At 39.9% G+C, this 25,393-nt stretch overlaps 1 protein-coding gene across 7 annotated transcripts in view; it reads left to right on the forward strand.

The window, feature by feature from the left end:
* PEX5L (peroxisomal biogenesis factor 5 like) overlaps positions 1-25,393 on the forward strand; it is a gene marked incomplete at its 5' end in the record, with an annotated part of 189,064 nt that overhangs the window by 157,954 nt on the left and 5,717 nt on the right. For all 7 annotated transcript variants that reach the window (XM_082625593.1, XM_082625592.1, XM_082625595.1 and 4 more), the window contains 6 exons: positions 13,859-13,975; positions 16,220-16,363; positions 19,592-19,662; positions 20,976-21,173; positions 21,844-22,009; positions 22,389-22,546. In XM_082625593.1, coding sequence (XP_082481719.1) covers positions 13,859-13,975; positions 16,220-16,363; positions 19,592-19,662; positions 20,976-21,173; positions 21,844-22,009; positions 22,389-22,546 — 854 coding nt within the window. The remainder of the gene's footprint in view (positions 1-13,858; positions 13,976-16,219; positions 16,364-19,591; positions 19,663-20,975; positions 21,174-21,843; positions 22,010-22,388; positions 22,547-25,393) is intronic.

Below are 25,393 nucleotides of genomic sequence, written 5' to 3' on the forward strand. Positions count from 1 at the left end.
CTCTTTGTTAAAAAGTTCTAGCTTCTCACTCTGTGCAGCCATTCTCCTCCCAAATTCTTTATATTTACAATCATTACTCTGAACTCTTTCTCAGGTGGATCGCCTATCTCCATTTCACTTAGTTCTCCTTCTGGGGTTTTATCTTGTTCCTTTGTCTGGAACGTATTCCTCTACCACCTCATTTTGTCTAAGTTGCTATTTGTATTTTTATGTATGTGGTAGGTTAGTTATATTTCTCGACCTTGGAGAAGTGGCCTTCTGTGGGAGACATTCTATGCATCCCAGCAGTGCACTCCCCTCTCATCACCCAAGCTCTATGCTCTAGGCTGGTCTAGAGGCTTGTGCAGGCTTCTTGGTGGGCAGGGCCAGTGCCTGACCACTGGTGAGTGCAGCTAGGTTTTGGCCCCCTGGTGGGCAAGGCTGTGTCTGGGGGTGGCTATGGGCTCAGGAAGTCTTTAAGCAGCCTGTCTGCTGACAGGCAGGACTGTGTTCCCACCCAGTTAGTTGTTTGTCCTGAGGCACCCCAGCACTGGTGCCTATAGGCTATTGGGTGGGGCCAGGTCTTGGTGCTAAGGAGCCAAGATGGCAGTTACCGGCAGCAGTGTTCATGCATTTGAATGTTCCCCAATATGCCACTAGTGTTTATGTCCCCATAGTGAACCACAGTCACCCCCAACCTCTCTCCAGGAGACCCTCCAAGACCAGCAGGTAGGTCTGGCCCAGGCTCCTATCAAATTACTGAGCTTGCCCTGGGTCCTGGTGCACATGAGATTTTGTGTGTGCCCTTCAAAAGTAGTCTCTATTTCCTCCAGTCCTAAGGGGCCCCTGCAGTTAAGCCCTGCTGGCCTTCAAAGCCTAATGCTCTGGGAGCTTGTCTTCCTGGTGCCAGACTCTCAGGCTGGGGAGCCTGACATGGGCCTCAAACTCTCACTCCTGTGGAAGAATCTCTGCAACATAATTTTTCTCCAGTTTGTGGGTTGCCCACCCAGGAGGTATGGGATTTGACTACATCGAGTGTCCCCCCCTCCTACTTGTCTTGTTGTGGTTCCTTCTTTATGTCTTTAGTTGTAGAAGATCTTTTCTAGTAAGTTCCAGTTTTTTCCATCAATGATTGTTCTGCAGATAGTTGTGATTTTGGTGTGCTTGTGAGAGGAGGTGAGCTCAGGGTCTTTCTACTCTGCCATCTTGGCCGCTCTCCTGAAATCCAAGTTTTGATGTGAAATTTCACATCTAGGATGAGGGGGAGAAAACATGACTCTTGGCTAGACCTGGCCTATAGGTCTATTTGCAGCCTCTGGTTTAACCTGAAGTTTCTCAAGCTCATTTGACCACAGAACTCTTTGTCCCTAAAACACTTTTTGAGGAAATGCTACCACACATCATTAGCCTGCCCAACCCTTCGAGGAAACCCCATCATAAGGTCCCTTCCTACACCTAGTCCTCCTTCTCTGCTCCAGTCCTCTGACCTAAAGTATGCTCCAGTTACTCTGGATGTGTGATAAATTACTCCAGCACTTTTGACTTAAAACAACAGTATTTATTTTGCTCAAAAATCTGCAATTTGGGTAGGGCTCAGAGAGGGTGGCTCATCTTGGTTCCACTATGTGGCTTGAAGGCTGGTAGCAATGGCAAGGGGTTGGAATCATCCAAAGGCACTCCCAGTCACATATCAGAAGGCTTACACTGGTAGTCACCCGAAACCTTAGTGTGGTAGATGGCTAAAACACCTACAGGTGGCCTTTCTTTGAGGCCTGGGCTTCCTTCTAACATGGCAGCTAGATTCCAAGGGTGAGTGGCTAGAGAGTAAAAGAGAGGCAGGCAGAAACTGTGTCACCTTTTAGGATGTAGCCTTAAAAGTCACACCAGTTCACTTCCATTGCATTCTGTTTGTCAGGGCAAGTGTTCAAAGACAGGGCCACAGACTCCACCACTTAATGGAGTATGGCAAAGTTCTGAAGAGGCTGGGGGACCAGAAACACCACTGTAGCCACTTTTGGAAGATGCAATCTGCCCTAAAAGGAAAGAATAAATATCTTGAATTCCAGATCTTTTATTTACCAATAATAGGGTGATTTTGAGCAAGTAAGTTTATTTCTTTTTGCAATATTTATTCACCTTCTCTTGAATTGCATTTACCTCTATTTTTATTTTATCATTGGACAGTGAGCTTCTTGAGAGTAGCATCCACATCTAGGTGTTTTGTTTTGCTTAATATTGCTATGATGCAAGCACAAACATATAGTTTGGGTTTGGCAAATATTTCTAATATATTTCTAATGCCTTATTTTATAAAGCTGGTAGGGAGTTTCCCAGTGACTTTCCCCACTTGGAGACATAGCTAAAGGAGAAGAAACCCCTTTGGAACAGAGTCACATGGCTTGCAGTTCCCTGTTATTCTGTTTCTGTCTCAGCCTAACCAGTGTTGTGGTTGGGCTGGCCCTTGTGTTTCTTACTATGATTGCAAGATGCCCTCAGCAATAACTATCAGGAAAGTTTTAAAGAAAAATAAACGTTTATTACTTACAGGTCCTAGAAATTACATGGCACACCTGGGACCACACAGCAAAGTCACAGGTAGAGAGAAAGAGTGCAAGCATGGGTCTAGGGTTCTCCTTTTATTGGGTTTGAGAGTGGGGCCTAGGGTTTCAAGGGCCCACTCTTTATTGGTGAATTTAAAGCATAAGAGTGGGAATTTAAAGCTCCAGAAGAGAAAAAAAACAATCCTCCCAAATGGTCAGTTGTCAAAGAACTCTAAAACAAAGGAGCCTGGGATGTAAGGCGGGGTGGGCAGAGCTTGACCCTTTATCTAGTCTTGTAGCTAGCAATGTGTTTATTCGAGATAGCCCACTTTGAAGAGGATGCTGTCTTTGAAGCAGGTGCCTCTTTGAAGTGGATACCTCGGCAATCAAAGCGGAAGTCAGGCGCTTGCTTTACAGGAAGAAAAGCTAACTGTCAGGGCTCCCACTATAACTATCCACCTGCCCCTTCCCTCCTCACACGACTTGTTGCATGGAACATGAGACAAGGCTCAAACCCAAGGGCCCTCCCCATCTCCCGAAGCCTGTGGTAAAGCAGCCCTGTAGTCTCCTGCCCTTAGCAGCCCAGAGAGCAGCCAGGAGACCTACAGGAAATAAGTAGCCTCTGAGAAACTGGCCTCACAAAACCTTACTCTCAAAGCAGCAGCAAACAACAGGCTTAGTCTCCAAACCTCATTTCAGGGCACCTTTAGGGCAGTTCTTTGTTATGAATGCAAATACCACTGGAGCTACAAACAGAGATAGGATCGGGTAAAATTCTGGCTCTGCAAAGGCATTCATTTGCTAATGAATACCCTAAAAGCCCTTTCAAAAATGACCCCTGCCCATATGGACAACAGGCTTTGTTCATCGTTCTTTAATACTCCATTCCTCCTTGCCACTTGCCAGGTGAAGAAGAATAGAAAGCAAAGAACAGGAAACTCTCTTAGATTCTCTGTTAGAAATGGCTCTTGGTTAGTCTGCTCAAGCTTTGTATTGCATTATCTCCAGCCTCCTGTGCCCATTCCTCTCCTTCCCATCATTTCAAATTTTCCTCTCCACATTTCTGCAGCTAACAAGCTGGCATGTTGTTTGGTGAGAGCCTCAGGCTGTTTGCCCAGGTGCCTGCCAACATTGGCAGTGATGGCCAACTCCATTATACAGGGAAGCGTATCTAACCCAGAGGCAGCTGGAAAATCTCTGTTGAGTGCTAGTACCAATATTTTTGTTTTTCAACACTTATGAACCACACAGTTTACAGTTTGTGGGATTGCATCCTCTCTCTATCCTGGGAAATATTCTTTTTCATTTACAAATATAAAATAACATTAATTGCCAATTCCTTAGCTCTTATATGTTCCAAATTCTAAGCACTTTACATACATTGCCTCACCTAATCCACACAACTGCTCTAAGAGACTTTTTACATTTTACAGACCAGGAAACTGAGTTAGAGAAGTGAAGTAAATTGCCAAAAGTCACATGACAAGGAGCACAGCCAGGACTGCAGCCAGTTCTACCTGATGCCAAAGCCTGTCTGTTTCCTCCCCTATACTGTTTAGCTTGAGAAAGGTACATGCATGACAGATCCATTTCTTATCTCGTAGAGATTTTATTAATTTTGAACCTTCCTGTTTGATTCAATAAATCAGTTCATTAATAACTGCAAACAAAGACACTCAAGCTTGTAAGAGACCATAGAATTCATTAGGTCAAACTGACCTGTGAATCGTCTGTAGAGCACTCCTCACACTGGTCATTGTGTCTCTGAAGATATTTAATGCTGGGGAGCCCATCCCTCTGAGGAAGAAGAAGCCCATTCTATTTTCAGGCAGCTTCATGTTGTGTTTGATAAAAATCTGCCCCAGGCTTCCTTGGTGGCGCAGTGGTTAAGAATCTGCCTGCCAATGCAGGGGACATGGGTTCAAGCCCTGGCCCGGGAAGATCCCACATGCTGCAGAGCAACTAAGCCGGTGGACCACAACTACTGAGCCTGCGCTCTAGATCCCACGAGCCACAACTACTGAGCCCATGTGCCACAACTACTAAAGCCCACGTGCCTATAGCCCTGCTCCACAAGCGAAGCCACCACAATGAGAAGCCCGCGCACCGCAACAAAGAGTAGCCCCCGCTCGCTGCAACTAGAGAAAGCCTGCACTCAGCAATGAAGACCCAATGCAGCCAAAAATAAATAAATAAAATAATAAATAAATTAAAAAAAAATCTGTCCCCCAGAACTGCCATTTATTCATCCTAATTCTGCTGTCTGTTTAAACAAGGCTAAACTGCTTGCTCTGTGCTCAGCACCCCTCTGAGCCTTGCTTTACCAGGTGAATTGCTTCATAAACAGGCTTACTCCTGCCCATCCACTCTTGCCTGAAGAGACTCCAGTTTGTCAATGACCCTCACTACGTGGGACACCCAAAGCTGCACCCAGAACTCAAACTAATTCTGACCAATCAAAATTCTATCCTATCCCTTGGACCTAGAGATTATCATACTAAGTGAAGTAAGCCAGACAAAGACAAATATCATATGATATCACTTATATGCAGAATCTTAAAAAAAAAATGATACAAATGAAGTTGTATACAAAACAGAAACAGACCCACAGAGATAGAAAATAAACTTATGGTTACCAAAGGGGAAAGAGGGAGGGAGGGATAAATTAGGAATTTGGGGTTAACATATACACACTACCATATATAAAATAGATAACCAACAAAGACCTACTATATAGCACAGGGAAATGTACTCAATGTTTTGTAATAACCTATAAGGGAAAAGAATCTGAAAAACAAATAGTTATATATGTATGTCTAACTGAATCACTTTGCTGTACACCAGAAACTAACACAACATTGTAAATCAACTGTACTTCAATTTTTTTTTAATTTATTAAGTTTGAAAAAAAATTCCATCCTTGATCAGGGTGCTGCACATCTTTGATTGCAGCCTCAGGTCGAATATGTTCTTTGGGAAGCCACATGGAATCTTCAACTAACACTGAACTGTCAGTCAACAAGTGATGTGAGTGGGGACATTTCAGCCACTCTTCACCAGCCTGGGCTACTAGATCCAGGGAAATGAGGTCCCTAACTCATCTGCCCATAATTTCACTTCAATGAAAATTGTTTATTGTGGCAAGTACTTTATCCAAACTTGCCTAGTGATTTTCATTCCTCACCTTGCAAGGGATACTTTCTTTTCTTTTTCATATGCAGAATGGGTTGGTTGGTTGTTTGGTGGGTTTTTTCTTTTTTTTTTTTAAGTTTTGATCCAGTGACAGTTAATCAATGGATATCTAAAGAGGCAAAAGGAAAGTCAGACTCCTCACAAGCAGAATTGACATTTAATCTCACATAGATCAGTTCCTTCACAACACAACCCCAGGATGTTTCTAAGCAACTTATGTTTGACCCACAAAATTGAAAGGAACCCTATTTAAACTCAAGATAACCAAAATAGACTGGTGAATGGGAGCTGATAATATGCTGCTATCCCTTAAAATTCCCTGTTTCTAAATTAAATTGCTTATTTTCTTATTCTTTATATTTTAATTAATATTTAATTTTGTTATGGTTCTTATAGAAATTTTTTTTTAGTCTCCATATACTCTTTTTTACATATTTATTGGAGTATAATTGCTTTATAATGGTGTGTTAGTTTCTGCTTTATAACAAAGTGAATCAGCTATATGTATACAAATATCCCCATATCACCTCCCTCTTGCACCTCCCTCCCACCCTCCGTATCCCACCCCTCTAGGTGGTCACAAACCACCGAGCTGATCTCCCTGTGCTATGCGGCTGCTTCCCACTAGCTATCTATTTTACGTTTGGTAGTGTATATATGTCCATGCCACTCTCTCACTTTGTCACAGCTTACCCTTCCCCCTCCCCATATCCTCAAGTCCATTCTCTAGTAGGTCTGTGTCTTTATTCCTGTCTTGTCCCTAGGTTCTTCATGACTTTTTTTTTCTTAGATTCCATATATATGTGTTAGCATACGGTATTTGTCTTTCTCTTTCTGACTTACTTCACTCTGTATGACAGACTCTAGGTCCATCCACCTCACTACAAATAACTCAATTTCGTTTCTTTTTACGGCTGAGTAATATTCCATTGTATATATGTGCCACATCTTTATCCATTCATGCGATGATGGACACTTAGGTTGTTTCCATCTCCTGGCTATTGTAAATAGAGCTGCAATGAACATTTTGGTACATGACTCTTTTTGAATTATGGTTTTCTCAGGGTATATGCCCAGTAGTGGGACTGCTGGGTCATATGGAAGTTCTATTTTTAGTTTTTTAATGAACTTCCATACTGTTCTACATAGTGGCTGTACCAATTCACATTCCCACCAGCAGTGCAAGAGTGTTCCCTTTTCTCCACACCCCCTCCAGCATTTATTGTTTGTAGATTTTTTGATGATGGCCATTCTGACTGGTTTGAGATATCTCATTGTAGTTTTGATTTGCATTTCTCTAATGATTAATGATGTTGAGCATTCTCTCATGTGTTTGTCGACAGTCTGTATATCTTCTTTGGAGAAATGTCTATTTAGGTCTTCTGCCCATTTTTGGATTGGGTTGTTTTTTTGTTATTGAGCTGCATGAGCTGCTTGTAAATTTTGGAGATTAATCCTTTGTCAGTTGCTTCATTTGCAAATATTTTCTCCCATTCTGAGGGTTGTCTTTTGGTCTTGTTTATGGTTTCCTTTGCTGTGCAAAAGCTTTTAAGTTTCATTAGGTCCCATTTGTTTATTTTTATTTTTATTTCCATTTCTCTAGGAGGTGGGTCAAAAAGGATCTTGCTGTGATTTATGTCATAGAGTGTTCTGCCTAAGTTTTCCTCTAAGAGTTTGATAGTTTCTAGCCTTACATTTAGGTCTTTAATCCATTTTGAGCTTATTTTTGTGTATGGTGTTAGGGAGTGTTCTAATCTCATACTTTTACATGTAGCTGTCCAGTTTTCCCAGCACCACTTATTGAAGAGACTGTCCTTTCTCCACTGTACATTCCTGCCTCCTTTATCAAAGATAAGGTGACCATATGTGCATGGGTTTACCTCTGGGCTTTCTATCCTGTTCCATTGATCTATCTTTCTGTTTTTGTGCCAGTACCATACTGTCTTGATTATTGTAGCTTTGTAGTATAGTCTGAAGTCAGGGAGCCTGATTCCTCCAGCTCCATTTTTTGTTCTCAAGATTGCTTTGGCTACTCAGGGTCTTCTGTGTTTCCATACAAATTGTGAAATTTTTTGTTCTAGTTCTGTGAAAAATGCCAGTGGTAGTTTGATAGGGATTGCATTGAATCTGTAGATTGCTTTGGGTAGTAGAGTCATTTTCACAATGTTGATTCTTCCAATCCAAGAACATGGTATATCTCTCCATCTATTTGTATCATCTTTAATTTCTTTCATCAGTGTCTTACAATTTTCCACATACAGGGCTTTTGTCTCCTTAGGTAGGTTTATTCCTAGATATTTTATTCTTTTTGTTGCAGTGGTAAATGGGAGTGTTTCTTTGATTTCACTTTCAGATTTTTCATCATTAGTGTATAGGAATGCCAGAGATTTCTGTGCATTAATTTTGTATCCTGCTACTTTACCAAATTCATTGATTAGCTCTAGTAGTTTTCTGGTAGCATCTTTAGGATTCTCTATGTATAGTATCATGTCATCTGCAAACAGTGACAGCTTTACTTCTTTTCTGATTTGGATTTCTTTTCTTCTCTGATTGCTGTGGCTAAAACTTCCAAAACTATGTTGAAGAAGAGTGGTGAGAGTGGGCAACCTTGTCTTTTCCTGATCTTAGTGGAAAGGGTTTCAGTTTTTCACCATTGAGGACGATGTTGGCTGTGGGTTTGTCATATATGGCCTTTATTATGTTGAGGAAAGTTCCCTCTGTGCCTACTTTCTGGAGGGTTTTTATCATAAATGGGTGTTGAATTTTGTCGAAAGCTTTCTCTGCATCTATTGAGGTGACCATATGGATTTTCTCCTTCAATTTGTTAAAATGGTGTATCACATTGATTGATTTGCATGTACTGAAGAATCCTTGCATTCCTGGGATAAACCCCAGTTGATCATGGTGTATGATCCTTTTAATGTGCTGTTGGATTCTGTTTGCTAGTATTTTGTTGAGGATTTTTCCATCTATGTTCATCAGTGATCTTGGCTTGTAGTTTTCTTTCTTTGTGGCATCCTTGTCTGGTTTTGGTATCAGGGTGATGATGGTGGCCTCGTAGAATGAGTTTGGGAGTGTTCCTCCCTCTGCTATATTTTGGAAGAGTTTGAGAAGGATAGGTGTTAGCTCTTCTCTAAATGTTTGATAGAATTCGCCTGTGAAGCCATCTGGTCCTAGGCTTTTGTTTGTTGGAAGAGTTTTAATCACAGTTTCAATTTCAGTGCTTGTGATTAGTCTGTTCATATTTTCTATTTCTTCCTGATTCAGTCTTGGCAAGTTGTGCGTTTCTAAGAATTTGTCCATTTCTTCCAGGTTGTCCATTTTATTGGCATAGAGTTGCTTGTAGTAATCTCTCATGATCTTTTGTATTTCTGCAGTGTCAGTTGTTACTTCTCCATTTTCATTTCTAATTCTATTGATTTGTCTTCTTCCTTTTTTTCTTGATATGTCTGGCTAATGGTTTATCAATTTTGTTTATCTTCTTAAAGAACCAGCTTTTAGTTTTATTGACCTTAGCTATCATTTCCTTCATTTCTTTTTCATTTATTTCTGATATGATCTTTATGATTTCTTTCCTTCTGCTAACTTTGGAGTTTTTTTCTTCTTCTTTCTCTAATTGCTTTAGGTGCAAGGTTAGGTTGTTTATTCAAGATGTTTCCTGTTTCTTAAGGTAGGATTGTATTGCTATAAACTTCCCTCTTAGAACTGCTTTTGCTGCATCCCATAGGTTTTGGGTCGTCGTGTCTCCATTGTCATTTATTTCTAGGTATTTTAAAGAAATTTTTATGTACTAGTTTTACAATCAAAAAGTGAAAGGAAAATGTCAAACATACTTTTAGAGAAATGTTTTAAAGTAAATAATTTTTGGAGATCAGTGAACAGGCTAGAAGCCCCCTCCAAAAAAAAAGTGATCCTGGACTATGATCTCCCTTCCCCCTTATTCTGATCTTCTGAGTTAATCTGCACAGACAAAGAAGCCTGAGCTATTATCGAATGAGTTCAGTCTTCTAACTTTACAAATGATAAAAAATAATGTACAGATGGGTTTAAATGACTTGCTCAAGTTCACAGCGTTAATGGCAGCTGCTAGCACATACCTCTTTTCTTCCAAACCACTGATCGAGAATATCGGTATTGGAATTCAGAGAGGTAAGAGATTGCTGTAGTGTAGGGTCTTTGGAGAAAACGTCATGGAGGAATTGAAACTGAAAAGATGTAAGCTTATTTTAAGCAAATCTTACTTTTTCACTAAAATAATACATGCTAGCAATAGAAGATTTGGGAAATGCTGAAAAGTACAAGGGAAGGTGATGGGGCAAATTCCTCATAATCCCAACTCATGAACTCAGTACCATGGGTGCATTTTTTTCTCTATAGTCTTTTTTTCCTCACACATTACTTGTTTTCTATCATTGTAATCATACTACATATCAAGGAACATTATAAATCAAGGCCTATTCCATGTTGTAATGAACTCTTCATAAATACTATTTTAATTGCCACATAACAGTCCATTTTTGCAATAATCTTCTTAACCTTGCTCTTATTTTTGAATGATTAGGCAGAAAGGAAAACTTTAACTGAAGAGGGGAAAGGTATCTAGAAGAGGGTATGTACTGATATATACAGAAAATTAAAACACCAAAATACTCACAGATGTGTATTTGAGCTTTGAGGTTATGGGTGATTTTTGTTTCATTCTTTATATTTTTCTCAGTGGTACAAAAGCACTAGTAAGCACACCTACTTTTACTGAGCATTTACCATGTGCTTTATGCCACAGACACACTTTCTCTTTTAGTCCTAATAATGACTAACCAAGACCACTAGTCTATCTTCATTTCAAGGACAAGGAAAATGAGACCTGGAGATATTAAGGGACTTGCAGAAGACCAATGATGGAGCCAGAATTTGTTCCCAGGGTCATATGAGGAGAAAGTGTCTGCTCTTAACCACCATACTGCACAGACCAAGTTTTTAATGAATATCTACCATTGTTATAATCAGAAAGCTATTTTAAAAATGAAAATGGATTGCAAACAATAGCTCGTTTCTGGTGTAAGCAGATAATTTATTACCTAGAGAGCATAAAAACCAATCCACCAGCATCCCAGAACAGCTAAGAAAATCATCAATATGTAAAATCTCCTCGGTCATGTCTAAAATGTTTAAAATTCAAATATGTTTCAGGTTTCTCTGAAATTGATTAGGAATAGAAAAGAAGCAGTGTTAATTGCACTTACATGAATGAAGTCTGGATTTTGAGACCAGATGAAAATTGATTGTGCTAAAAGTAGTCTTCTGTAATTAAATGAAACTGTGCGGTGCACTTTAATTAGTCAGCAGAACTTATTCTAAGTGGTAACAGTCAGTCCTGGTGTATCTCATGAAATTAGGGCCTGACAGCTCCACCTCAGCTGAGGTTCTCTTTCCACAGCAGTCTTATTTATTCATCTACTGCTCTAATTTGAAACTGCTGGAAAGGTGACTTTTATAATGGAGATGTACACATTACAAAATCTTCCTCATTCTTTCATTCAAAAGACTTGTAATCGCTTTAGATTCTAAGGAATCTCACTAAGGGAACTTAACTACCTTAGAAAGTACTTGAAGTCCTTGGCATTTCACATCACCCATCACTGGGCTTCAGAAAGTCAGTAAACATTATAAAATTCACTTGATAGATTTCTCTTTGTTTCTATGCAGACAAGCTCAACCTGCATTTTTAAAAAGCTATTCAAGAAAGCATCTCCTCAGTATCTAAATGTGCAGGTTTCCTGGTATTTTAAAAAGGAAAGATAATTTTTCTTTTTATTATTTTTTAACCTTTCTTAAATTATAAAAAAAAATACTTATAGAAAATTCAGGAAGTACAGAAGAGCAAAAAAAGTGAGAAAAACATCACCCGTCATCCCTTCTTTCAAAGACAGATTACTCCTAACATGGTAGGATATCTCCTTCTAGTGTTTTATCTAGCTGTTGTATATCTGAGATCATTCTGTTGGCAAAATTTGGTGTTCTACTAGAAAGACTCTTTGAAAAAGAAATTTTGAATTTTATTCCTAACCTTAACCTGGATAAGTGGTATCCGTTCCATGGGCTTCTAGCATATCAGACACAGATTATCAAGATGCCTGCTGTCCTGAGCCTTTGTTGAGGGAAGGCCTCTATTGAAGGGACAGGACCCGTATCTGTGGTAGGGATGAGTATTATGGACATAATAAAGAAGGAGAACAAAAAGTACTATTTATTACTTAGTAGCCCGGGATTAATCACATTGGGCTGGCCCTTTTTCCCTGCATGTGTGTATTCAGAAGAAATAAGCTTATAATTATCATTCAGAGCAACTTTGAAGAAGAGGTCCCACCACAGAACAACCAGCACCCAGGCATGAGGGTGGAGTAGAGGGTGAGACTGGGAGGATTAAAAGATAAAGAACAACCTTTGATGGGACATCAACAAGTCACAGAATTTAGAATCACAGAAACTGAGATTTGCAGAGAAATTGGATCTCAGTCCCAGACTCAGGTGTTCAAGGAATACCCATTTCTTTGTTTTCTTTAAGGAAAATAAAGTGGTTTCCAAGCATCTCTTTTACCAAACCGGCAGGTAACAGTCTTAAGCACCAAATATGGAAGGCTTATGTGGTGCCAGAACACAAGGACAGAGCCTCCATCCTCTTGTCTGTCATGCTGACTGCTAACAGCCAACCAAGCCCCAAGTGATTCCTCAAAATCCAGTTTCTCTCTATTTCTCTGCCATATGAGGATCAGAGTTCCTAGCACACCCTCTGTCATTCTCTCGGATGTCAGGCCAATTTGCCAGGGAAATACCTAAAACCTAAGCATCATCTCCCACTTCTCTCAGAACCCACCACCCTCCTTCTCTTTTCCTGCCCCTGCAAATTCCCCCTCCTCTCTTAAGTTCTTTATGATACTTGCCTCTTTTTCCTCCCCCGCCCCCAGGATACCTCAAGTACTCTCTTCAGACTTAGTAAAGTAGAAGCCAACCAGGGACAGATCTTGAAGAAAAATTCTGCCTCAGTTCAGGAACACATACTTCCCCTGAAGTAAAGGAGAGCTAATGGCCTGGTTTCCCTTTTGGAAGACTTGAAAGTTATAAAGAGGAAAACACAAAGCAGTATTTTTCAAAAAATCATCCTGCCATAGAAAAGACCTTGAAGGGCTTCACTGGTGGCTCAGTGGTTGGGAATCCGCCTGCCAATGCAGGGGACGCGGGTTCGAGCCCTGGTCCGGGAAGATCCTACATGCTGCGGAGCAACTAAGCCCGTGAGCCACAACTGCTGAGCCCACGTGCCACAACTACTGAAGCCCGTGTGCATAGAGCCCATGTTCCACAACAAGAGAAGCCACTGCAATGAGAAGCCCGTGCAGCACAACGAAGAGTAGCCCACGCTCGCTGCAACCAGAGAAAGTCAGATCGCAGCAACCAAGACCCAACACAGCCAAAAATAAATGTACATACGTACATACATACATACCTTGAAGAGGTCTCAGTCGAATTCACACCGAAAGCTGTTCTCCTTCATTCTTTAGCACCAGGAAGCCATGTTTGCCATAAGGTGATGAGCATGAGCTTAGAATCGAGACTGTGGTTCAGATCCTGTGCAATCCCAGCTTTATGACCATAACCCTCTAGACTCAGTTTTCTCCTAACACAGTGCTTGGCACAAAGTAGGATCAACCAATGTTGCTTTCCCTTGTCCATGGCCAGCTGCCTCCCCAAGTCACTGCCCAGCCAGTCCCAAAGCAGTTGCTCTAGTTCCTTATAGCCTAGGAGCAACTCTAGGAGAGACTGCCCTTCCTAAAATGTGTGCCTGGTACCCACACTTGAAACTGTTCAAGGAATGGATTTATAGCTGAATTTGGTTTATGTGATCCTGGTTCCTCAGATGGTAACTATTTTCCTCCTGGAGAAAGTCAGAACTAATCTAGTTCAACACTTTGAGCACTGAGTGCCCTCCAGAAGCTCTTCAACCATGAGTATCATTGGATGTGGCCAGTTTGAACACTTTATTCCTCCTCAGAACTCATTTTTATCTATGAGGAAAACTGTCTCTCTGGAAATAAACCAAATTATATAGCATATTCTTAAATCTATCTCTCTTCATTTTTCCTGTCTCCTAGTCAGATACAGAGTTTTGGGATAAGATGCAAGCAGAATGGGAAGAAATGGCCCGGAGGAACTGGATATCGGAGAACCAAGAAGCCCAGAACCAGGTTACAATCTCAGCTAGCGAGAAGGTGATCATTTCTCTTCTTACATATACTGACCAATTTTCTCAACCTCTGTGGATCATATTTTTATAAATTAGTTGATAACTATTTTGTGAAAAAAATCCAAGAATTAAACAGACAATTTCATGTCAATCTGACCTATAAGAAATTCTGGCACATGAAAACAGTGTAATCTTCCAATGCGTGAAGGCAGCAAAGCTGGAATGCAATACCCTTATTTTTTTGTCAATGTTAAGACAGTTTGGCAGCCAACCAGAGCTTGGCCAGTTACTGAACTAACATTGAGGGCAGGTTAGAACAAGAACTGGGCTAATCCCACAATGCCTGAGCCACGTCAGTAAGCTGACAGAAGTGATATCAGTGGGCAGGGGGGTGAAAAGGGGGACTTAGGGATGTATTTCACAGGTGGTCTTTATGCAGCTAGCAAAGAAAAGTGGAAAAGTGGAAAAGATACACTTCACACAACCAGGTCAGGTCCCAAGGGGATCCCTCAGAGATATTCCCCTGAGAAGAGCCCCAGAAAATATGTGAGTACAGTCAACAGCCAGTCAAATTACCCATGAAGTCCCAGTTGCTCTAGGATTTATGCTTTTAAAGGCACTTGGAAAAAAAAATACTTGAGAAATAAGTTTACATGACTTGAAAGAAAGAGATGGAAAGATTGAATTTTCTTTCACAGGGGAAACATAAATATATAAATATTTATGTTATGTTTTGTGGTAGAGGAATTCTCAGTCATACTCAGTTCTGGATACCTTCCATGTTATTTAGTTCAACCCAACAAATTTTACTGTTTGCTCTAGATACTGGGGACTATGATGAATAATAGTCTCTGATCTTATGGGATTAGCAATCTATGTAGTCATTGAAATGTCTTTCTCCTTCCAGTATTCTCTGTTCCACAGTAGGTGAGGCAAAAATCTCATAAAATCAGATCAACCATCTCATTAAAACTAATTAGGTTAATTTTCCACAAAGAAACCGAGAGTGAGAAGAGAGAACATTGATGCAGAACATCAGTCTCTGGGCTGTAATCCATGCACCAGACAGAGCTCCCCACTCCCAGGGCCCCATATCCCTAACACCACTACATAAACTGGTCATACCCTATGTATTTTGACAAAGAGTTTTGTCTTTCTAAGCACCTATGGAGAGTGAAGGTCTCCATTTGATGTATTTAAAAACCTTAGTAGCATCAACAACAGACTAGCTTATTTGTATCTATCAATTTGGAAGGATTTTATGACAATCTCTGCTACTAAGGTTGCAACAAATAATATCTCTGATACTTCTGATGAGAGTCTGTCAGGACATACTTTCTCAAAAACAATTCAGCTACATATATCAAGGGTCTCAAAATAGTTCATAGCCCTTAGCATAATAAATCCTTCTAGAAGTCTATCCTAAGGTAATAATCACATGCAGACAAAGATTTGAGCATGAGGCTTTCACTGTAGCTTTATTTATGATAACAACAACAACAAAAAATTGGCAGTAACCTGAATGTCCATCAAAAGAGGATTGATTAATTTTTAGCATAATATAAATAACTTTAATAACTAAAATTAAGTGGGGCTTAAGCTACAAACCTGCATATATAGTATGAACTTATTTAACTTATATACTCAGAAAAATACTAGAAGATTATTTGTACATTCTGTATTGTTTAAATTTTTGCAATAAAAGATCATAACTTTAAAGCATACATTCTCAGTGGAGAGATACAGCCCCCCAGTGGGACAAAAACTGGTTTGAGGAGTAGAAGGTGAAAAAAAATCTTAGATATTACAATGGTTTGTAGCCCTCCAAAGGACCACTGTATATAAACAGATGTACAGTATGTGGTATTAACATTTCAAGGAAGTGAGTGGCAGCACTTAGCAAAAATATGTCCCAAAAGTCAGTATTTTAAAAATCTTGTGGGGAAGTGGCTAAAACAAAAAGAACAAAAGAAATACCAGAAGGAAAACAAACTCCAAAATATTAACAGTGATCATATTTAAGTCATGACATTATAAGTAACTTTTTGTTTCTTTTCATATTATTCGATAACAAAATAAGATTATCTAACATTTACACAATGAAAATGTACCACAGTCAAAATAAGGGGAAAAACAGCAATTTATACTTAATTGAAATTAATCAAATAATTTAAATAAAATTAATTGAATTCAAATTCAAAAAGAACTGACTGAATATAACAATGAAGAGTGAAATCAATGGATCTGTGTTGGCCCCTTTGTGTTGTAGGGATATTACTTTCACACTGAAAACCCCTTCAAGGACTGGCCTGGAGCATTTGAAGAAGGCTTAAAAAGGCTGAAGGAAGGGGACCTGCCAGTTACCATCTTGTTCATGGAGGCAGCAATTCTTCAGGACCCTGGAGATGCAGAGGTGTCATTTCCCTTCATCCTGCTGGGCTTGGAAAGGGGTGGACAGAGGGTGACAGAGTTCTGCTAGGTGGCATTTTCATCAAGTAAAGTTTCCCAAAGGAGTTAACGTGGCTAAGCCTGATATGTATTTGAAAGTTACAAATAGGTACCTATTTTCTAACCAAATCTGCAGTGTCTACAGTGCCCAAAAATAAAAGGTGGAGACAAGAAACGAAAAGCCAAAACTGCCAACCTAGAGGCTCAGCAGTAGTTTTCATGGAGCAGAGTATGATTTTGTCTGGGTCTTGAGCCACACCATATCTCACCCTTGATTTACTCACTCAGCATTTATTGAACACATATTATGTCCCAAGAATTGTGCCAGGCATTGGCTTAAATTTTGCTTTTTTATAAATTTATTTATTTATTTTTATTTTTGGCTGCATTGGGTCTTCGTTGTGGTGCACGGGCTTCTCATTGCGGTGGCTTTTCTTATTGCAGAGCATGGGCTCTAGGCACCTGGACTTCAGCAGTTGTGGCTCACGGGCTTAGATGCTCTGCGGCATGTGGGATCTTCCCGGAGCAGGGTTCGAACCCGTGTCCCCTGCATTGGCAGGCTGATTCTTAACCACTGTGCCACCAGGGAAGTCCTAAAATATTGAAGAGGTAGAAAAAATGGACCAGTTGAAAGGACAGATTTGTGATCTATCTGGAAGACAAGTAAATAAATCAATGTAGTGTAATAAATGCAGTGTCAGAGTATACACAGGAGAGCCGAGAGCAAGGGTTCTGACCCAGCCTTCCCCTCCAAGTGAATCCAAAGCTGAATTTTGAGGGAGAGAGGATTAAAAACTGCAGGGGAGTCCAGCTGCTGTTAAAAGGGAATGGTTTGTGGGTGGGCAGAGGGACAGGAAACATTGGATCCATGGTGAGAGAGGGGAGGAGACAGTGGCAGGAGAGGGAGGGGGGAAGAAGAGGTAGCCAAGAGTTGAACTTCATCCTGAAAGCCATGGGGAACCACTATGGGACACGATCAGATTCACATGTTAGAAAATCCCCTTTCTCTGAGACATGAAGTGTGAGTGGAGATGGAGACTGGGAGACACCAAAGAGGCTTCTGCAATTTTATCTTGGTCCACTAATTTTCCCAAACTGCAAAGGCCTATAATAAGACACTGGCAGGTATCAAAGCTTCTTTTCTAGTTTGTAATTTTCAGGAAACATCTTATAGGGGGATATTCCCAGAGGAATTTTCAGAAATGTATTATATATGCAGTGCTGAGAAGACAGTACAGAACAGTGGTTAAGCCTCTGGGCTCTGCTATCCTAACCATGTGGGTTCAAATCCCTGCTCTACCACTTGTTAGCCATGAGCCAAGTGATCTGGGACAAGCCATTTAAACCCTCTAAGGTTCAGTTTCCTCACATGTAAAATGGAAATCACAATTATAACTATCTCATTGGGTGTCGTGAGGATAAGTTCATACAAATAAAATGCCCAGTTTAGTGCCTGGCACATCAGTATTTAGCCTTTATCATTATTATTGGTTGTACTTAGTTTGCATAGAAAGAACAAGTAAACTAATTATTAATACTACTTAAAGCGCCTAGTATCTTGTTAGTCAAAATGTTGACAGTGAAATGAGATTGAATTGAGAGTCGGAATTCTGAACCAAAATATTGGAATTTTTAAAAGATCTAAATATCAATGTAGAAGAGAAAGTCATTGCATTAAGAGGAAACTACAACCCTCCCAAAAAAATCGTGTCATCTTACATTTCTAAGTGCTATGTGTTTTCATATAATATCATTTGACGCAACAACCCTGGGAAGTTTAATAAAAAGGTATACATTATTATCCCAGGCTCATAACTGAGAAAATGAGGACACTTGGTACTGATGGATCCTAGACCAGGACTCAGGGCTTCTCAGTCGATGGAGAGCCCAACGCTAAGATAATGGACGATCTGTGAATGGTGAAAATGACACCACACCCAAAGGCTAGGAAGAAGCCCCCAGAGAAAGACTGTTTCATCAATCTTTTCTTAAGAAGCATTCTAAGATGTATGAAAGGTGAAATCAAATTAGAAGCTGCTCTGTATATGTTTGAAAGATTTAAAAGAATCACTGATATTCTGGGGGGAGAAATACTCAGTATTTTTTATGAGTTTGTATGGTATGTGTAATAATAACCCATGAGGGAAAAAGCCAATACAATTTTTACAGCACTTTAAGATGACTCCCTATGTTTTCATAGAATTCTGTTTTTAAATGTTCATAGCATTGCTTCTCAAAGAAGAGAGTTATGCAAACCTTTTAAAATCCCTAAGACTGATACACCCCCAGCAAATCTGAGGACAATGTGTGTAATGAGAGGTTTTGTTGATGCGTATTGTGCTTGTAATGGTGTGAGAATTACTGTTCTTATAAGTATATAAGTAGAAATATTTTATATTATAAATTTTCATTCCAGATGTGGAAAACGTTATCTGTTTGAAGATATTCTTCACATTATTGACCATTGCAAAGGATTAGAAACAACGTAGAGCAACAAGGGAATTGGTTGAGGGAATAATGGGATATCCATTTAACAAAATTTAAATTAAAAAATATAAGGGAGATTTTATAAAAACATGAAAGTGCTGATAATGTAGTATAAAGTATAAATGTAGGCTATAAAATTATATATATTATATTGCATTTTATATGTGTTTTATGCTTTTTAACAATGATTATATTAAGTGATGAACACATTGTAGTGGGGTTCGTTTTGTTTCCCCTAGTTCCTAAATTTCCTGTTACCTCTTATAATAACTGCTTGACTTTCATTTATACAAACTAATTCTATTTTGTACATCTTGAGTTTCCTTATTGTAAACTTTAGACTATTTAGCTACATTTCTGAGTTATTTTTCTACCTCTTTTCCTGATAGATGCATCGTTTTATATATTTATCTTTTGCTTTTAAGATAACTAATATCATGAAATCTCAGAAACTCAGAGGTTTCCATGAGTCACAGGAGAAAATAAATACTTAAGAGTTTGTAAATAATGACAGAGAATCTTGACCCAGATGTCACAAGAGAGTTTGAATGAAGAAATGCGTGTGATGTTTTTCCCTTTTACAAGACTCTCACAACCGAGACAGGCTGCTCTGCACAGAGGGATCTGTCACATGTAAATGAACCAACTAAAGCACATGAGTGATTCTGCTTTCTCTTCTAATATTGACATCAGTTGTTTTTTGTAGGCATGGCAGTTCCTCGGGATAACCCAGGCAGAGAATGAAAATGAACAAGCAGCTATTGTCGCCCTCCAGAGGTAGATGAAGCTAAGTGCAAAATCATGGGCCTGGTGGACACTTGTTAATGGACTTCCTGTGGTTTCAGATTCATCCTTTGACCCTTAAGTACACTGTAAAAATGTGACCAGGATAAGTGCCAAGATGCCACATATTACTTCCATTGAGCTCTGGAAAACAATTTATGAAGAAATCGTGTTCTTAAATCGCAGTGTTTTACCAACTACAAATTGGCCTTCATTGGCACAAAAGAGTCTATGTCAAAAGCAGTCATAAAGTAGACTCATTGAATCAATAGTTCTTTTTAGCTTTCTAGCCTTTTGTGGCATCTGAAAGTTTTCTTCAGGAAAAACATACTCAAAATAATCTCAATGTAATTTTAGTTCCATGTATCTATGGAGAATCTCCTGAGATAGTTTCAGCATCCTGAGCCCCTGACTAAAGTTCTAGACTACTTTGGTGGGTGTAGCATCACATCTTACTTGATTAGAGCCCCTATTTAAACCCTGGGAAAATAGCCCCTACCAAATTGACTTTCACTTTCCCTACTCTTTCTTATAAATAAATAAATGTATATTTATTATACATCCATATATATGTAATCTCTTCCTAAAGAACTGATATAGGTTCTGTCTAGGGCTTGCTAAGCAAAGTCTTATCCACAGATCACCAGCATCATCATCACCTGGGAGCTTGTCGTACCTGCACAACCTCAGGCTGCCCCCACCCCCAGGCCTATTAGATCAGAATCTGCATTTTACCAGATCCCCAGATGATTCTCATGTGCATCAAAGTTTGAAAAGCCCTTGCCAGCAGCCAGTGGGGTAGCATGAGGAGGAGCAGCTGTAGCCTGTGCCTCCTAAACCCACATTAGTAGCTGAAACATGGGGAATTTCCCTCTCCTTTATGAAACACTGTACAGTCTTTCATTTCTTAACATCCAAATTTAGTTCAAGTCAGTTTGCTTTGTGGACAAGATACATTTAATATGTTGATAGTAGATCAGCATTAAAATAGTGATATTCCCTACTTCTCATTAGATAAACTAATTACTAATAAATTATATGCAGGATTAACCTCATTTTCTATAGTTTTTAAACCATTTCATTAAAATTACCAAATCTAGCACTAATCAGGCTGAGTTTTAACTTTCTTAAAAATGTGCAGAGGTCCAAATTTTCATGTAGATAAATATGGTATTTCCAGAGACAACATAAACTTAGCAATGTTTTTGCACCATTTAATCAATAGAGACCTCAAATTTTCTAAAGAACTGTTCAGACTCTGGCTCCAAAAAAAATCTGAAATTTGCTTTTATTTTGCCTTCTTTCAGGTGCTTAGAACTGCAGCCCAACAACTTGAAAGCTTTGATGGCTTTGGCTGTGAGTTACACTAACACCGGACATCAGCAGGATGCCTGTGAAGCTTTAAAGAATTGGATTAAGCAAAATCCAAAGTACAAATACCTTGTGAAGAGCAAGAAGGGATCTCCAGGCCTCACCCGGCGGATGTCTAAGTCTCCCGTTGATAGGTATCCTTCTCATTAAATTACATCCGTGTACACAGTCACCTTCAGGGCTACTAATGAGCCTCGGTCCCCACCACCACCCATTTCAGGATGGTTTGTAGGACAGCATTCTGCTGGAAGAGCAGCACTGACCTAAAAGATTGATGCTGAGACCAGAGCCAAACTTTGGACAAATGACCTACATTGTGGACACTCCCAGACGTTTATCTGAGTACCATATTTCAAAGCTAAATGCTCTGGACATATAATTAACCTAAAATAAGTTATAATAAATACCAATGTGCCAAGTTTTATAAAGCCTGAGAATTAGGTGTGGGGAAAAAGGAAAGTCCTTTCTTCTGGGAATTTTGTTTCTATCAGCAATAAATCATGATGTTAAATTCTCACTCAAGCTTTGGGAAACTTAGCCCTGGGGTTTTCTACATTGGCATCATAGGGTCCATGGAACTCTCCTCATCAAGACCTTACTTAGCACAGTCTTATCTGTGTACAACAACGTATTTCGTGAAAATCAGCAGGTATTTTTTAATCTACAATATTAATAGTCCTCTCATTAAGCTAAGATATTTTAAGCAAGATTTTTCCAGTCTGTTCTCCTGGAACAGCAAACATACTAGTAAGTCACTTATGTTCAGACTATTTGGATTACAAATCTAACTTGTTTCCTTTGTAGCTCTGTTCTGGAAGGAGTGAAGGAATTATATCTAGAAGCTGCCCACCAAAATGGAGATATGATCGACCCAGACCTACAGACAGGTCTGGGGGTACTGTTCCACCTGAGTGGAGAATTTAATAGAGCAATAGATGCATTTAATGCTGCCTTAACTGTTCGGCCAGAGGTAAGTGCACAGCAAGAAACCATAAGATTCTCTGTTAAAAATAAGTTTTCACAGGCTACATTTTGTGCATTTCTGCTGCACTTTATTTCCCTGCATCCAATGGTTTAAAGTGATCAGTACTGATATGCTACAGCGGCTGTTAATACTTAGATACCTAAAATAGAAACATGATTTGCCTGACGGCATCAAATAGAGCTGCTCTTTGATGAATGAAAGTCATTTCAGAGGGTTGTCCATAAAGATTTTTGAGTAATTCACCTGTCATGGTCCTTGTCCATGAGAATTGGATATAGTTTTAGCTATGATCTTTCAGCAGGGAGCAGGGGAATACTCTGTCATTGTGGCTTGTACGGGTTGTTAGCTCTAATTTTGTCATCAGGACTATTCATTATGGAACCGCCTTGGGGCGACCTTGGCAAACGGAGACCGCAGCGAGGAAGCCGTGGAGGCCTACACACGAGCGCTGGAGATTCAGCCAGGCTTCATCCGGTCCAGATACAACCTGGGGATAAGCTGCATCAACCTGGGCGCCTACAGGTGAAGTATGGCAGCAGGCTAACAACCAAGAGCCATGCTCAGGGCTGAGGTTAAATAATCTGAAAAGTTGTTTCCCAGTAAAAATACCTCCTTTTGTAATCTCCTCTTGTTAAGAGTAAGTTTCAAACCTTCAGATCCTGAGGGATGTTGAAACAGGAACTGCCTGCCTCCCTGTTGCTTAATCTTTAGAGATCAGCAATCATTGGGGCATCTTGTGAAATGTACATTCCCAGGCCCCTCTCCCAGAGATTTTGATTGACTGGGGCTTAGGATAAGTCATCTGGGTTTTTAACACCGCCAAGGGCAACTCTTTGAGAAACATGAGCAGTTCAACCCTTCATTTCCCAGGTAAGGAAGAAAAGAACCATGGCAGGGTGGGAACAAGGGAACCCAGCAGAATGACTCAAGAGGGTCTCAAGGCCAGTTTTTGGCAAAGCACAACCAAGAATTCAGGTTTTCTAAACCAGGGGTCCCCAACCCCCGGGCTGCAGACCAGTATGGGTCTGCAGCCTGTAGGGAACCGGGCCACACAGCAGGAAGTGCGTGGTGGGTGAGCGAGAGCGAAGCTTCATCTGCTGCCCCATCACCCGCGTCACCGCCCGCATCACCACCATCTCCCCACCCCCGGCTGTGGAAAAATTGTCTTCTACGAAGCTGGTCCCTGGTGCCAAAAAGGTTGGGGACCGCTGTTCTAAACCTAATTTACCAGTAAAGTTAGTTATTAAAAGAAAAAGGAACAGATTTTTAAATGGTGGGTTTAGAGTTTGAAATGTCATTCTCCTCCTCTCTTGACCTCCTCATTATCATTCAGGTCTATATCCTCTGTCTGTTCCCCATCAACACGGACCATAAATGACCAAAAGTTTGGGTGATTTTTTTCTTCTTTCTTTTCCTATTTTTTTCTATTTTCTAAACCAGGTATTACTTTCATAATGGAAAACAAAAGAGAGAAATTAATGTTAGTTTTAAACTCCACAAAAAATGTAAACCCTTTCTCATTCTCAGAAAGAGCCAGGCTCTTAGGATCAGACAGACTTGGATTCAAATCATAGCTCTGCCATTTACTGGTTTTATAACTCTGGGCATATAACTTTGAGCCTCAATTTCTTCACTTGCATAAAAACAAAGAGGTAATAGTATCTATCTTGCAGGATTATTATTTTTTTAAATAAATTTATTTATTTATTTATTTTTGGCTGCACTGGGTCTTCGTTGCTGTGCATGGGCTTTCTCTAGTTGCCGCGAGCGGGGGCTACTCTTTGTTGCGGTGTGCGGGCTTCTCTTGTTGCGGAGCATGGGCTCTTGGCACGTGGGCTTCAGTAGCTGTGGCTCGAAGGCTCTAGAGCGCAAGCTCAGTAGTTGTGGCACACGGGCTTAGTTGCTCCACGGCATGTGGGATCTTCCCAGACCAGGGCTCGAACCCTGCATTGGCAGGTGGATTCTTAACCAGTGTGCCACCAGGGAATCCCCCTTGCAGGATTATTGTGCAGGTTAAATGTAATTGCCTAGCTCAGAGCAGATGCTCAATACCTAGTAGGCATTATTATTATGAGTGTTACCATTGCCATCATCATCATGATTATTATTATTTAGATAAGTCATGAGAGAGCTGCATAATTGGATTGCAATCTTTGACATCTGAAGAATTGCTGTCTCTGAACTGCATTAGAGCATTGTGCCACTGGCAAATATTGAAGCTTTAGAAACTAGTTGCTGCATTTATACTCAAAGGATCTTAGAAAGAACATTAGTCACTGGATTACACTCTGTCTTCTATGAGGATCTTAGGTCAAAACGAAGAATAGCTGAGTGATTCCTGAGCAGCCAGTTTGTTTTATTTTATGGATGTTGTGAAATGTGCCACTGCAGAGGCCCTCTTTACCGCAGCTCCACAAAGGGCCGGAGTCAAATCTGTGCTGTCTGTTCCATATACTAGCTTCATTCCTGGCTCTGACTTCCCTAACCTGATTTTATCTTTACTACCTTTATTCACTGACTAGGTTGGTTCTTATGTGCTTTATGACACCTTAGGCCCTTCTTTTGGAGCAAGGAGAGATGTAAATAAATACATATGTACACATAGACATATTGAGTTCACTAAAGGAGGCCTTTTTAAAACAAAATCGAAGTATAGTTGATTTACAATGTTGTGTTAGTTTCTAGTGTACAGCAAAGTAATTCAGATATATATTTTTTCAGATTCTTTTCCATTATAGTTTATTACAAGATATTGAATATAGTTCTCTGTGCTGTACAGTAAATCCTTGTTGTTTATCTATTTTATATATAGAGTGTGCATCTGTTAATCCCAAACTCCTAATTTATCTCTCCCCCACGTTTCCCCTTTGGTAGCCATAAGTTTGTTTTCTGTGTCTTGTGAGTCAGTTTCTGTTTGGTAAGTAAATTCATTTGTATCAGTTTTTTAGATTCCATAAATAAGTGATATCATATATTTGTCTTTCTCTGACTTACTTTACTTAGTATGATAATCTCTAGGTCCATCCATGTTGCTGCAAATGGCACTATTTCGTTCTTTTTTATTTTTTTATGGCTGAGTAGCATTCCATTGTGTGTGTGCATATGTGTGTGTGTGTGTGTGTATGTGTGTATGTGTATATACCACACCACATCTTCTTTATCCATTCGTCTGTCAATGGACATTTAGGTTGCTTCCGTGTCTTGGCTATTGTAAATACTGCTGCTATGAACATTGGGATGCATGTATCTTTTCAAATTAGAGTTTTCATCTTTTCCCAGATATATGCCCAGGAGTGGGATTGCTGGATCATATAGTAGCTCTATATTTAGGTTTTTAAGGAAACTCCATACTGTTTTCCATAGTGGCTG

This window comes from Mesoplodon mirus (genome assembly GCF_964341445.2).
Source record: "Mesoplodon mirus genome assembly, chromosome: 6".
NCBI lineage: Eukaryota > Metazoa > Chordata > Mammalia > Artiodactyla > Ziphiidae > Mesoplodon > Mesoplodon mirus.